Genomic DNA, 16,638 nt, shown 5'->3' with positions numbered 1-16,638 from the left:
ATTGCAGTTTTCCAGCCACACTGTGAACTGGCCATATTATTCCAAGAATGGTCTCGCTAATGCTGTGAAGTCTTATTCCACTTGGATCAAAAATTTAAACAGTTCAAAAGAGAGTATCTCAAAAGCTCCAAAGAGTGCTAGAAACATACATTTGGAAGATGAAGAAACACAAGATTAGACAGTAATATTTTTTAAAATACACCCTATAAGACTAGTTCAATACCAATTTGATATAACTTGTACCTAGTTACACTGGATGATGTAACTACTTAGTGATCACTTGCTCTGCCATTATATTCCTCTGTATAGAAGTCTAAAACAAGGAAATTAAAGAATTTTTAACGTATATGTACATATATAACACATTGATCTCAGCTTTTGTCCGTATACATATATTAACCTCAGCTTTGAGAGTTATGCACATATATATATATGTAAAAAAGTCAAGGGGCTTTAGCTTCAACTTTTTAAGCATAAAGACAAATTAATTTCCTCTTAGGTATTTCTAAATATTAACACAAGATCAAGAAATATATAAATGTTATGAAGTTATAATAAAGCAGCAATTAAAGTTATTAACAAAACTGAAGAAACATCATCAGAGAGGCATCTAAATCTTGGAAATAAAATATATTACAAAAAACTTGGCCTAAAATGGACAGGAGAAACAACCATGGAACCAAATCTAACTAGCTCTTGAAAAATTGGTAAAGCAGAATAAGATGCAAAAAGCAGAGCTGACAGGCTCCTAGACAGAATAAAAGCTTTTAAAGTAAGTAGCATAGCAACACTTTTAAAGAGTTACAGTATGGTAAAAGTCAGAAGAGACAAGAAACAACTTCAGTCAATTTTATAAGATATATAAAAAAAAAATTAACAAGGAACAAAGAATGCCTATTCCATTACGAGGAAGGCAGTGGATGCTGTAACCTAAAACCTAAAGAAGTAAACAGACCCAGAGAAGTTTCAAGAATTAATTTTGCAAAGATCTAAAAGGACCGATAATTCTTTTATCCATGGAGCATTCAATCAGATCATAGATGGAACAGATGAATCTTTCTTTTGGAAAACAGTAAGGAATGCTGATACAGGTTTTTAACACACCATGGCAGATAAGGAACAGCAATCCCTCTAGATATCTGCACCCATATAAACCATGACACTGCAAAATGCTTTAAGAGCAGCATTCCAGTTACTACATCCTAATAGTAGACAAAAGACCTTTGTTGCAATAGAATGACAACACGAAGACACCATATTTAAAAATACTTTGTCTTAAGAAAAGAGCATTTCCATTCCTGTTTTATATAAACATCTTTGGATTTCTGTCAAAAAGATGTACCACAAATAAGTTTACATCCAGTGTGACTAGTATTCACTTCAGTACTGCTTTTGCTCTATTTGAATGAACTGACCACAGCAACTACACACAAAACTCCAACAACAGATGCAAAGAACAAAGTCTAGGGGGAATGCAAAACTTGCTCTGTGTGAGCAATAAGCTGCTTTTTATTTAAGACTCACTGTGCTAAAGCAGCAATACTTCACACAAACAGGTCCATATGGCTTACTCTCTGCATATGAAAAAAAAAATTGCTATAAAGCAAACACATTTCTGAAAATAGGAAATTAGGGTATACAGAAAATTGTAGAATAAGAAAATTTAATCAGCCTTTGGAGTATATCACCCTACTCTAGAAAGCATTTGGAAATGAAATAGTTTTTTAAAAAGTAAATTTCTAGAACTAAGTAGCTTTCATTAACTCGCTGAATTTTAATTCTTATTTCAAGTTGTACTTCCATGTATATCAGGCAAATACAGTGGTATTATACAAGCTTTCTAAAATTTCAAGCAACAGGTTCCAGAACACACTCGCATGTATAATGACATAGCTTAACGGAAGAAGGTGTGGAATAGCAGATAATGAACAATATAATGATTTCCCAAAGACAAATTATTCAGGTGTCAAAAAATAAACAAACATAAAAAACTCAAGCCCAAAACATTCTGGTTACTTATAAAAGACTTCATGGCAGTGTCCATTAACCACCTTTGCTGAAAATACAGAATGCCTCTTAAAATCTGTCAAATATTTCAAAGGATATCAGATCAGGTACTCTGCAATTACAGAAACTTGTTCTAGAAGGGACATAAAACACTAATCATCAAGTATGCAGTGTCCCAAATGAGACAGAAAATTTCCTTTCCCAATATCTTGAAACTTGTCTGCCAGGGGAGTACTTAGAAAAAAAGTTACCACATAATAAAAGACACCTCCTTCAGCTCACAAAACGATACACAGGACACCTTGGGAAACAAAGACTGATCTAGAGCCAGAAGGAAAAAAAATGAGAGAGGGAACAGTTCCAACAACAATTTCAATTTGTCGACCAAACATTATGTATAGAAAAGTCAAATTAAGAGTTCTCTATGAACAGTACTTCTTTCTTTTCAACATCCACCAGACACATGGTCACTACGCATCAGGCTGCACAAACTTTAGAGAACAATAATTGATGAAGTGGCTGGCAACATAATCTAAGATCCTATTGTTCTCCCACTTGCTTACTTCAAAGAAGTTTACTCTGTGAGAAAACATTAATCTTTCTTGTAATTAGTGCTAAACTGTCCAATCACAGAAGAAATAATGTCTCCTAATCGCTCAAGACATGGAAGATTAATGTGTCGAAGATTCTCAGTGATGGATTATTACACTGTTAGAAACGGAGCTAAAAGATGGTCAGACCCTTAGAACTACATATGACAGTCCTGGCTTTCAAATACATCAGAGACTTGCAGCAAATAAACCTAGATTTCTAGTCAAAAATATTAACCAATTCATTTAAATATTAATATGGTCCTTTTTAAGTGTATGTGTGTATATATGTATATGATGACACATCGTTGCTATCCAATAATAAGCCCTGACTCTTACTTTAGAAAGCAAATAGAACTGTAAAATGTTTCCTTTGCAGTCTACCACTTCAGCATCGGCTAATAACCACCACATATTAATTTTTAACAGCATAAAGAAATGAGGTTTTTGTTTTGAAGACCAAAAGTTCTGTAGTACCAAGTGTCTTGCAAACAACATATATTCACAAAGAACTAAAGCAATGAATATACATGAGTTGTACACTTTACTAGATGTAAAAAGAGCTGTACTTTACTCCAGAAGTAACTGAGTCATACATAGACACCATTAATACAGTATCTTAGAAAGTTGACTTAAGTTGAAAAATTCATTGGCTACTGCATTTGGCAGTAGAAGAAGGGATGTGGAAGACTACAAGTATTTTCAGAGGGTCCCCCTCACAACAACAAGCACAAATATCACTAATGACACTTCCATCCAGCGAAACCCATTCAGGGTTCAGAGCCCTACAGCCTTGTCTCACCTTCAATTAGGAAAAGCAACCGTTTGCCATATGACCTTCACAAAATGTTGACATCCACTTAGTTCATATTTGAATGCTGGATTCTCTTTTTCAACCCTGTTGTTATTATACCTTTTAAAAACTACTAAGTGGCATTCCCATCAGACTTTTTCCTATATTCTATTTCACTTATCTTGTAAGAGCTGACTGTTACTCTGATGCTCTTTCATGTGGGCACAAATGACACCAAGGAGGTAGTGGATCAAGGGTTGGACTTGATGATCTTGGAGGTCCCTTCCAACCCAGCTGATTCTATGATTCTATGAAGGGTAACTAGGAACCATCAAACTCAATTTCAGGGCTCTGGAGACAGTGGTCAAGGGTCTGGAGGCACAGGTAGTGTTCTCCTTGGTCGTGCCAGTTACGGTAAATGATGAGAGAACTAGCTGGATTTACAAAGTAAACAGCTGGCTGTGCCACTGGTGTTGGCAACAAGATTTTGGTTTGGGACCCTGTTTGCTGATTAGGAGAGACAGAACCCACCTCATGAAACGGGGCACATGAGCCTTTGTTGACAGAATGGCCAACCTGGTAAAGTGAGCTTTAAACTAGGAAAAGTGGGGAAACGGAAGAAGACTACGTGGCATCCCCTTGCAGCCCTCTTGGGATATTGACACATTCAAATACCTCTATAAAATGTCTGTACACCAATGCACACAATATGGGGAACAAACAGGGGGGATTTGAGATGTGTGTGCAGTCGCAAGTCTTTGATCTCACTGCAATTACCAAGACATGATGGGACAGCTCACACAACTGGAAAGTCACAGGGAAGGGCTACATGCTGTTTAGGACAGACAGAACAGGAAGGTGCAGTGGTGCAGTTGCCTCTATGTGAGGCAACACTCGGAGCGTACTGAGCTCTGTCCTGGGGAGTTGAGAGCTTCTGGTATACTCTGAAGCCTAATCAACAAGAAGGGTGATTTAATCTGTGACACAGAAAGTAGCTAATAAGCAAGCTCTAAGTGATGCCCATGTGCTAGAAAAACAAATTACTTGGCAGATTTTTCTAGTTAAGGTATAGGGCTTGACATGCTTCAGTGATCTTAGACCTAGGGGGAGGTTAACACAGCTTGGGAAGAAGGATGCACCAGTGATAGTGGACACAAAGAATCAGAATTTATGGGCCACAAAGACATCTGGCAGAACTCCCAAGATAAGGAAGAAACTGATAAACCCAACTCAGCAACTGTGCTGAAATCAGCTCCAGGTGGGTAAAGGTAATTCTGGCAGGGGGAGATCGTGACTGCTGACCCAAGAAACCCATCAATCCAAAAGAAGACAATGATTCTGCATGTGGACTAACTAGCACTAGATGTAACTCTTTAACCAATAGAAAGTAGAATACTGATTAACAAGAGAACTATGCAACTTGTAGCCAATGAACACTAACTCCTTTGTTTGGTAAAATGTATAGATAGTAGAAGGTTTTTGATAGATAGTGTGTTGTGTGTTTGATTTGTGGAATACTACGGAGCACCCAGGCTCGTGCAACTCTGAAATAAATAATCAATGTCTCTCTCAAGTGTTTAATTATTGACTAGTTGCACACTGTTCTGGCAGAAAGGATGACCTCACCCATGGTCCCTTCCAACCTTAACCATTCTCTGATCTTACTTTCCTCCTCTAAAACGAACAGATTTGAAGCAGAGAGACAGTCCAGGAGAGAAATACCACTTCTGCCTTTTTGCCATACTTCACTTAATTATCAATCCTTGACTGAGAAATTGCAAAAGTAGTAATAGAAGCCACAAAGAAAAATTTATTCAATTTACTGTGCTCATTAAATGTCTCCCAATGCTTCTGAGATCTAAACTATACATAACTTCTAAGTTCAGTTTCACTAACAAGTTATCAGGCCTAAAAACCATTCACAAAGCCCTTCACTGATAAGATATCCAAGTGAACTGGTTCAGAGCACAAGGAAGAAAGGAAAAAACTGTCTCTCTCTTAAGCAATGCATCTCCTGGATTCAGAAAAAGTCCTTTTTTCTTTGAAAACTAACTGGTAGTCTCAGAAATACAGGGATAAAACAAGGTCCCCCTTTCAGAACATTCATGTTTTTGCTGGTAAATAGAACACGGCCACAAAAGCAAAAGCAGACTGAAAATTAAAGTATTTTCTGCCTATTTCTAACTTAAAATCCTACCAAGACAGCAATCTTTTATCTAGATTGCCATCTCACTGTCATAAAAGAAAGAGCTATCCAGATGGGAACAAAGTCTACCCAAAGAAATAAAGTAGTACCAAAAGCTTCCGGATATTTTCACTACCTTCTAGACATAATAAATCACTACATCCATCGAATTAAAAACAAAAATAGAAAACCAAAACAAAAAAGCAAACAAAAAACCTTATAACTGAACTCTGATGCTAACAATATCGCAGGGGGATGGAAGGGAAACAGATTCAGAAGACAGTCAATGGAAATCCCTTCCATCATTTCACTTATGGCTAAAGTGCAAATAAATTAACTTTTAGATTTTAATTTTTAAATCAGATAAAGGCTAGGTTCAGTCTCCTCAGAAAAACAACCTAATAGCTTAGGTTTGATCCCTAACGATCAAAACTTGATAAAAAATTTCAAGCTTCACAGAACAGCAGATACTACATTGCTTTTAATATTTTGACAATTCAAATGCAGACTTAGCTTAAATTTTCAGAATTTAAATAACCACTAGCTACATTCTCCTAAAATTAAGAGAATCAGAGCTTAACAAACTCATGTTATTGAAAGGTTTTTGTGCATAGAAATATCAAAAGACACATGCAACTTTTTCTGTTAATTCTGTCCTACTTCACAAAACATAGCAACTCATTTTTTCTTTAGAATTGAAAGGACATAAATATACTTTTCTTCAACTGAAGTCTGATTGAAACCTTGTCAATGAAAATAGGCACAATTCAATAACTTGGAAAAGAATTACTTTCAAAATAAAATCACCTTCATCTGTATCTTACCTTTAAATAGGATCCATAATATTTAGTTACATATGGACTGTCACATTGACTCAGCACTGTGATTTCTTGTTGGATGTCTTCTATTTCATCTTCTGCTTCTTCTAGGTCAATAATTTTTATAGCAACAACTTTCTGAGTCCGATTGTCAATTCCTTTAAAAACTTCACCAAAAGAGCCCTTACCAATTTTCTCCAGTTTTGTAAACAGTTCTTCTGGATCTGCCTTCAGAGTCTGTTAAAAGTAAGAGAAAAGTTACTCAGTATTTGTAACACTAAAACAAAATGTGATATTTTGGAAGGAAACAAACACTTCAAATTCCACACATTCATATTTATCTAGATACTTTTTTTCTATCTCCATAATTATCCCATTGTTCCTATATCCCTTATATGCACACACTGCAAGGTTTATGCTTCTGTGTATATGAAGTACAAATTTAATACTGTCCTTATGTCAGGATTTTATCCTATCTGGCAACAGAAAGTGCTGCTCCTTCAATTTCTTCTTCTTTGCCAATAAAGAGCACCCAGAATGAAAGATCCTTACAAGGATTTGTTTTCTATTAAAAGCAAATCAATCAAACACCACTACTAATAAAGGTAAACCTTATGTCAAACCTGTTCTCTTGAAACTGGTTCCTTCACAGATCCCAGTGTCCTTCTCTTTTGTATTTCTCACATATCTCATCCTCTTAAGGATTTCATTCACGCTGTTCAGTGCACAGAGCACTATTTTGTTTTGTTTGATGTGCCAAACAATTCTCTTCAATTTTCTCCTATGAAGGATCACCTGTATGAATTGCCATGCTTCCTCCTTATCTCTGACCCCAAGGTTTTCTCAAGAAGGATTTATTTATGTTTTTCTTCTTTTCCCAGTTGTGTAAACTCATTCACTTCTAAAAAACATCCTGTTCTCAGCTTCCTTGATTTGAACAGTCACATAATAGCTATGAGCACTCACCTAAACATGCAAATATAAGACCCAGGTGGACCACTCTGCCATATTTGCATTTTCTCTACTGTCAAGTATTCAGTTCGCTACTGATGCTCTTAGATTATTCACTTTCAATGCACAGATGATAAGTTCCATGGTATACCTTCTTAATCTTAGCACAAGGAGCCTTCTTAGCTGACAAAAAATATATATAAATTACAACCACAGGGGATTGGAAAAGTCCCTTTCAATCCAAACTATTCTATGATTAAATTGGAAAAGTCATAGAGGGAATAGTCACAAAATGAAGAAAAATAGGATAGAATTATTTAGAATCTTTTCCTTAAGAAATAAAATGAATACTTCAAAAACTTGTTATTGTTTATAAATGGTGACAATATACTTCTGCCTATCTCCACTCTCACATCCCAAAGGTTACATAATTAACCCATGCAGCCATGAAAGGAAAATAGTCTAGAACACTTTTTAGTTTGTCTGGAGATATCTGACTTTCACAGCAGAATCAGGTGTTTTGAGGACTAGGCAAGCATGGTGTTAGTCACACGTGATTTTATCATCATGTGGCACAAACTGGGAGTACACTACTACTTCTAATACTTTAAAGTAAGCTATGAGACATCATATCTTCCAGGTAATCATCCCAGGAACAGATCACTGATGAGATAAGCCCAAAGAAAAACCATTCTAAGTGTACTGCAAGACTTCACCAGCACTAAGAAGCTCCCCCTGCTTTACATCTTACTGATCCATACTTCTATCCAAACTCAGTTTCAGGAAACAAACAGAAGGATATAGGGAGTTATCACTCTTTTGCCATTAAAAGGAACAGCCAAAGAGCCAAATCCCTTCCACCAAAAGAAGCTTGTTTCTCCTTTAATTTCGATGTAATGAGATTTACATATTATTACACATTATTAAATATTACATACATAATATATCTCCCACTTGGCAACCAAACTAGGGCACTTCATGTTTTCCAGCAAGCGAAGTCATCCTTCAGCTACACAGCAGCCCCTATCAACACCTCCTGGGACATAATTTCTAAGAGACCACAAAACTAGTAACTAAATCGTGCTGTACTGGTTCTTCTCATGCCTTACAGAATGCTCTGTTGTCAATATTCAAAACAGTCTTCTCTGAGAATTCTTCATGAATAAAAATAACTTTTAACACCTGCATCAGATATTTTCCCTTGTGGAAAATCAGTTATCAGTCTATGATTTCATACATACTGTGCTGGAATTTGAGATGATGTGCTGTAGAGAGCTGTGAACGCCTAACCCATCCTCACAAGCCTTCTAGTTCCATTCACTAGCCACAGGAATCCGAGTATTACATCATCACAAAGGCATCTGGGTAAGTCACAAACCAATCCCAGCCACAGATGCCTAAAAAATTCCACGTTTCACCTCGAGACAAAAAGCCAGCACAGCTCAAAGTTGCAGTGTGTTGCAGTTGTTCATATAGAGAAAAATGGAAGGGCTACCTGCCAGCAGCTCTTTGAATTCTCTTGGCTGTATGTATTCACTCCATATTTTCCCTTTTCCACTCAACCATCTACTGCAATCTTATATTAAAGCCCATTATTTCATGACACCACAACCTTCAGAGACTTGCAGAAATCTCACAGATTCATTTTTACAGTGTCAAGCTCTTGGGATTCTGGTATTAGGCTGACAGTTTTATAAAACAATGTAAAAGAACATTAATAACTCCAGAAAAGCAAGGAAGGTACCTGCTCCTGGAGAACTCAAGAACTGTTCAATTTTTATGATTAAAATTTTGCAGCTGTTTGGAAATGTTAATTGTACAATAATAGCTGGAATTAATAGGATTAAAATAATTATTAATAAGAGTTTATTTTCCAAGTTCCTTGTGAAATTACTAAATATTTTTTAAAAACCTCAACCTTTTCCTTCCCACTTCAGAACTTCTGTAAATTCATTTATTTGTTCTAAAATTTAACAGTTGCCATTCCTGAATTTTGTTCTGAGCAACAGAAGGTAGTTGGTGTTTAAAAAAACCAAACAAAACAACACACTCTTGCTCTCTAAGAAGGTCTCAATTTTCTTCTCAGGAGACCAAGTGTTTGAAGTGAGATCCTTAAAGCACTGGCAACTCATGTTTTTGCAAAACTACCAGTTGGTCTCTCTTTAATGACCTTCTCTATTTCAAAAATGGAGAGACCAGGCCTCCGACACATAATGAACTGCTTGAATTTGAAGGTACATGAGTGGCAAATTCCCATTCATTTGTCCAAGATCACATCTGGAAAGGATTCTCCCCAAATTTATTTCTGTTTGTTTTTGTAAATACTTCCAGCAGAGCAAAAATAAACAAAGAACTTTATAAATAGTCTCTCTACATGACTGCATAGAAAAAATGTCTTCCATACACCACAGTTTTGCCGACTCTACTCTTTGCAAGCATTCACTAAGCATATAGTTTATTCCTGCTAATATTAAAATAAAGGAACTGATAGAAGAGCCTTCAGGCAACTGAGAACACTAAATACTGCTAGAAAATACAGAATAGAACATCAACATCTGTTGCAAAAGAGTAACGCTAACTACCTTGATAAGGAGCTAGGACTCTATCACTAAAACATTCCCTTCCAAGTGGGACACAGAGTACACAATGTGGCAAATCAAAAACAAATTCTGGAATGTTCAGATAGAATGATTTCAGAACTTACAACTTCTATAGATACTTGAATTAGTTTGCTTTTTATTTCAGATAGTTTTTCACACTTCTGAACACAAACTTGAAACCATCCTGTCTCAATCTCCAGCTTGTTCAGCCATGCAGAACAAAGTCCTTTTCACCACGAGCAAAGCCACCATTCATCCAATAATTTGAGTAATCTCTCTGTACTTGTACCACATTGGATTCATTATTTTTGACCTTAATCAGCCAGAAAAACATACTGCATTTAAAATTAACTCTTCTCAGTACCTAACAGCACTGTTGCCCACTTCTATGGAATAAAAATAGTGCAATACATTCTCAGATCCTATCTGTTCAATTTGGCCTCATGGCTCAAACTCTGCTGCAACCAACTAAACTAAATCACCTCTTCCTAATTCTCTGCATTTCCAACTAATGAACTCCCAGCCCATTGCAAAGGTTCTTTGTAATCTTTCATACTTATGACAAGCTGCACTTCACGCTGTTTTGTTCAGTAATTCCAATCCTCAAGGTTGTGTAGTTCTTCAGTAATGGCCTCTCAAGTGAAACAGGTGCCTTTAAATTTTGTACCATCAGCAATTTTAATCAGCATGCATTGTCTTTTTCTATGCTAAGGTCACTTTTCAGTCAGCAACTGTCAAGACCAATCCTGGAGAAACCAGCAGTACCCTCCACTCTGACACCACCTCTGCAGTATGCTCCTTACAGCCCAGACTATACACGTCTTGCAAAGTATTTATTTTTATGATTCCCTAAGTCTCATCTGAACTAGCTGCCCCTTATAGCTCAATAGAAAACGTTACTGAAATTCAAACTAGTTAGATCAAACTTTATCCATAACCATTCTGACCTAAAATATAGCTTTAACGGAGTATTTTTCTGCATCTCATTCCAGTTTTACTTCTAACCTCCTTTTATGAAGGGTTATTCATCCAGTTATTGTAGAGAAGAGTTGAAAAACTATTTTTTTCTTTAACTTGCAGGAATTATAAGGCATTTCTGTATTCAGGTTCTCAAGCTTATTTGTGTAATTGATTTGACTTGCAGATCAGTAATTTCTCTGTGCTGGGTTGTTTGAAATATACAATCAACTTTTAACACCTCATTTTGTATACTTTTCATTTCACCAAATCCATTTCCAATTAGTCAGTCCAGTCCTCATTCCCTATCAAGACTGAGCTCAAAACACCATCATCTGAAGAGGCTCAGAAATTTCTGGGGATTGTTTTAGCTTTAAAAAGAGAAGCCTGGGGAGTTGGAAATCTTATTGTGTGTGAATACCTGATGGAAAGGAGAAAAGAACACAAAGCCAGATTCTTCTCAGTGGTGTCCAGTCAAAGGACAAGATGCAATGGGGAGAAACTGAGTTTCAGGAAATTTCATGCAAACTTACAAAGAAAAGAGGAAAAGCAAAAAAACAAACAAATGAAAAACCACAAAGGAAAAGAAAACAACCTCTCTTACTGTAAGGATAGTCCAACACTAGAAAAGGCTGTCCAGGCAGGTTGTTGATCCTCTGAGGTACTCAAAACTAGGCTGGATGTGGCCCTGAGCAACCTGCTGACTCTGAGCAGGTGGACTAGATGTGCTCCAGCGGTCCCTTACAATCTCATCTATTCTGTGATGCCCTATGCCTATCACACCAAGAATTAGTTTTAGTGCTAAATATACTACACAAATACATAATTTCTTTTGAAATGAGACACTATTGCTGTATATAATTTCTTTCTTTTAAATTTATTCTCTGGTCAGACCAGAGAACAGAAATCTAGCAGACAAGTTCATACAGGCAATTTTCCCAAGTACCCAGAGAACTCAGAAGCTAAAGTCAAAGTAAATAGCTGGCACAGCTGATGTCATCCTTCATCACACAGCTCTCAATTTCAGAAGCAGAACTGCAAAAGCTTTCCACTTGCAATCTTTCAAAAACCGCCTAAAGCCTATTCACCTCAACACAGATCAGCATTAAGCAGCTTTCCTTTTCCCTTGGATCCCCACAGAGTTAGCTGCACGAGTGGCAGTAGTGGAGCCACATTGTAAATTTGGGTAAAAGGCACAAATTCAAACCATGCAGCTTTCCCACAAATCTGGGCTACCAAAGCAGGGGCAGGAAATAAACACACAACCAAAAAAAAAAACAAAAACAACAACAACAAAAAAAAAACCAACTCCCCAAAACACACATGTAAGATGGTTTTATTTCAGAGAAAACTAATTCCAAGATGGAGAAGTTTCAAATTTTGCTACTTATAGCATTTAGCTTTCTCTGAAGCTCACAAGTTTTTGTTTTCAGCCATATATATACCCCATATATGAATAACTGATACAACATACAAAATTATTTCCTGCAGTTGGTGTGAAATTGAAATAAAACAGAAACAGCACACAGAAAATAAATTTTTCAACTGTACTGCATTGTATCAAGCCCTACCTGTACTTCCAAAAAGCAGCTAACTAACTCAAAAAGACAAGATATAATAAATATTTGGATTTATAGTCTGGGACTTTTATGTAAAGAAGGAAAAAAAAGACACTTTTAGCAAGCCTTAAAACTGGAATAAAACTTGAACTGTCAGTTTCATCTCTCAATAATGAAGTAAAATCAGCTGAACTAGCATAGTCATTTTATAGTTATGAACATTATGAACATTATCATGAACAGAAACAACTGAGTTTTATTTTCTTTTAGGAAGACTTATTAGCAAAATATCAAATGAAAACTACAAAGACTAGAATGAAAGCATTCATCTGTAATAACTAGGTGCAAAACTGAGATCCAGCTGTTTCACTGAGAATTTGTCAATTATCAAAAGTACCACATGATTGTTCTTTTCTTTTTTTTTCCTTCACACATATTCCATATTTCTCATTTTCCATCTCTAATACTATAATTATGCAATTCAGACACTCACTACCATAAGGAAACTGCTTTTTTCTAGGAAAAATGAAAAATACCAAAAATAAGAATTAAGAATAACAATACATTAATTATCAGTAAAAAGGAACAATTGCCATAAATTCTGTGGGTTGCAACAGTGAGGAGGGAAAGCAAAGAATAAAGCTGTAAAACTTGGCATCTCAATCATTTTAGATGTCACAAACAGATGAGGGCAAAAACATATAGCATGCATCACTACAGCCTAACACTCACATTTGTCACACAGTTCAACTCCTTTGTTCTGATTTCTACCTATATTGAAACAGGTTGTAAGCATGTTTCCAGCAGGAATAAAAAAGCTGCCAAAAATTAGACTAACATAGAAGTATTCCTCAGCACTTGTATAATCTTTTTTCCACTTATTTTAAAGAAAGATGCATTTATCTGAGGTTCAGAATACAAAACATTCACTTCTTTATTAATAGAACAGATATCCAAAGCATGCTTCCAAATTCCCAGCTGACCAATACCATTTTCTGGGTGCAATGTCCCCTGCGCGAATCACTCTGTTATTAATTCTCAGGTGCCTACAAATACATGGAAACGTACCCAGATTAACGAAGAGTTTACAAGTAAAAAAAGTTTTGATTATATAGCTGCATCCACACAAATGGCCATACAGAACACTTCTTAATTAAATAGTACTCCACAAATGCAAGCAGGTGGAGTACTATTTACAATCATCGCAAAAGCAAAAAGCAGATCAAATTCAATCATAGAATACCAGGTTGGAAGAGACCTCAAGGAACATCTGGTCCAACATTTCCTGGTAAAAGCACAGTCTAGACAAGACGGCCCAGCACCCTGTCCAGGCAAATCTAAAAATTTGAGTCCAGCATTGGGGTATCCATCCTTTACCCAAGAAGATTATTCGAATGGCTGACTGCCCTAATTGTGAAAAATTTTCCTCTTGTCCAATCAGAATCTTCCCATTGGTAACTTGTACCCATTACCCCTCATCATTTCATGTGATTCCTTGTAAAAAGAGGGTTTCCATATTCTCTGTAGCCACTCTTTCAATACTAGAACATGTTGATGAGATTTCCTCTCAGCATTCCTTTCTCAAGGCTGAACAAATACAGTTGTCTCAGCCTTTTCCCATGTGTCAGGCTTTTGATCATCTTTGTGGCCCTTCTCAGGACTCTCTCCAGCCTATCTTTTTTGTATAGCAGGGACTAAATTATTATAGGATGAATGCAGTATTTTATATTACTATTAATTTACATTAGATGCCTTGTTCACAGTGCTTGGCGTATCCCCTATCCCCCTTCCCAAGAAAGGGGGCATGAAAAGAATTTAAACATATTTTAAAAATGCAGCCAAGATACATACTTCCATTTTCTACTTCAGGAACACAAAAGATACCACCATGCAAAAGCTGACATCAAGCCCTGTACACCACTCATAACACAAGGCCCAGTACTTAAATGTTTTCACTACATCAGTAGTCTTTTGTCTCTCCGGGGAACAAAGATGGCAGCTGACTAAGAGGGTGTCTTACTCAAACATGACACTGGTACAAGAAACTTGCCATGGCATATGACTGGCCTGACTGGTCTATAAGGGCACCTGAAAGACACAATTGCCATAAGCAGTATCTACCTATTCTGGAAGGCCACAGGATGGAAATATGTTTTTGTACTTAGAGGCTGTTGACATTAACGGCGAGACAGAAACGGTGAACGCTGACATTGGTCACACACTAGCTGACAAGGATGACCAACCACCTTGGATGTGACTGGTACCAGAACAAAGACCCAAAACTAGACTTTGTAAGCTCAGCCTTTGGAAGTACCTTTCCTTACCTCCTCTGCCTCTGCATGAACACCACACCTCACCTCCATATAAACAATTGTAAAATTGAACAGAATTCTGGAAAGCATGTTTAAAGTGTATCACATCAAAATCACAGAATGGCTGAAACACCGAGATTCATAAAAATAAGGATTCGCTATTGTCAATCCTTATTCCAAAAAGTTGTCCTAATAAATGCTTCAGATATTCAGGAAGTGATGAAGTTAACATAAAAAAACTAAGTAGCTCAAACTGTTCCCCAAAGACATAGCAGTCTATACCTTACAGTTAATTACCAGTTATTTTCCCCCTAAAAGAAAAGTACCTGCAAAGGCGACAGAAAAAAAGAACAAAAAGACTTAAAGACTGATAAAATAGAACTGCAGTAATTTTAACTGTACAGTCTAACGGCACAAGGATTTAACATCATTTTCCAAATTGAAGCTTGCCCCTGCAACAACGACTTCCTAGGAACTTAGGCAAAGCACAACACCAAGAAGTCACTCGTAGTATGCCTGCACCAGGGCTTAATTAGATGTTGATACTTTTAGTCTACGTTTTTCCTGCCAAGTTATGAGAAAACAAGCACTGATAAACGGGAACTTCTTCCTTGAAGGAAGAGTTTTGTACAAACTACAATTAATTGGTGTCTTATTACTGGCTGATCACCTTCCAAGGGCATTTGAAGGAGAAAGTGAAGAGGAGGGTGATGATGTACACCCCCAGACTCATTTCTAAAAGATCTCCCAAGTCATAGCGTGCAAGCACGGGGGGAATTCCAAAGTACAGACGCACACGCAGAAGGGGCACCGCTTACATAACGTTGGGAGGGACTGAAGGCCTCTAGCTGGGCGGTGCTGACCACACCTGCCCAGGTAGACGTCACCAATTAACTGGATAAAAAGTGGATGGCTCGTGCTCTGGGGGGGACTTACACTTCACACAAAGGACCACGTTGCCTTCTGTGGGGACACCTGCTATGTGTGAGCCTGTTGACCCTCCGAGAACGCAGCTGCTACAAAGGATTCCTGGCATTTGGAGCTGGTAAGATAACCTCGTAAGTGACACCTGAGCGAGTAGGGTGTTGTATTCAGGGCTTATTTCCCTTATTTTTCTCTTTCTATTGGGTTCCCGTTTACTTGGCCACTTCTTTGCAATAAATATTGGGTTTTGAGCTTTCAACGGTGTTTTGGTTTCAATCTCAGCATCCTTACCAACTCTCCCTGCTACAATGTCCAAAAGAAACCAACCCTCACTCCTCCACACATGCTTAATAGCAAGATTTTGGGCACGTTTGAGGAAAAGCTTAGTATCCACATATTCAGCAGATGTTGTTATACATGACTTCCCAGTATCATTAGTTCCACTGTCAACAAGAGTTGACTTCTCTCAAACAGCTCCATACACCTATTGCATAGCCCTGACACAGCCTTTGACTATACAGCGAGAAGGTGCCCCCTTCATTTTCACAGTTTAGAACTCGTGCCCTGGTACCCAAGGGTTGAGCTTGTATTATGTCAAAGAACCATGACATCTATCCTCAGGATATTTTAAAACTGATTAGCCAAGATCATAATAGTCCAAGGATCTGTCAAATATTTAAGTGCTCTAAGTTAGTGCAAACTATTTATCAAACTATAATCTAAACAGTAACAGTGAGCACAAGCTTAAAAAAAAAAAGAAAAGAAAAGAAAAAAAGTCAAATTTGGGAAAACTAATCTCCAAAACTAATCTTCTCCTCCAGAAGCTGCAAATGAAAAGCAGCAGAAGCTATGTGGACTTTCCAGTGCCTCTGATTTAGTAATGTAATATTCTGTAATTCCCAAACACAGAGCTCACACAGGAATTAGTTAAAACAGTTTATT

The 16,638-nt window shown here is 37.0% G+C and overlaps 1 protein-coding gene across 1 annotated transcript in view; it reads right to left on the bottom strand.

Moving 5' to 3' along the window:
- The window catches only part of STK24 (serine/threonine kinase 24), a 55,053-nt gene that overhangs the window by 34,790 nt on the left and 3,625 nt on the right, over positions 1 to 16,638 (bottom strand). Inside the window, exon 2 of the mRNA XM_027645036.1 lies at positions 6,400 to 6,630. Coding sequence (XP_027500837.1) covers positions 6,400 to 6,630 — 231 coding nt within the window. The remainder of the gene's footprint in view (positions 1 to 6,399; positions 6,631 to 16,638) is intronic.

This window comes from Corapipo altera, unplaced genomic scaffold (genome assembly GCF_003945725.1).
Source record: "Corapipo altera isolate COAL_440 unplaced genomic scaffold, ASM394572v1 0, whole genome shotgun sequence".
Lineage (NCBI taxonomy): Eukaryota > Metazoa > Chordata > Aves > Passeriformes > Pipridae > Corapipo > Corapipo altera.
Note: the sequence above shows the minus strand (reverse complement) of the source record. Positions and strands in the feature narration are given on the sequence as shown.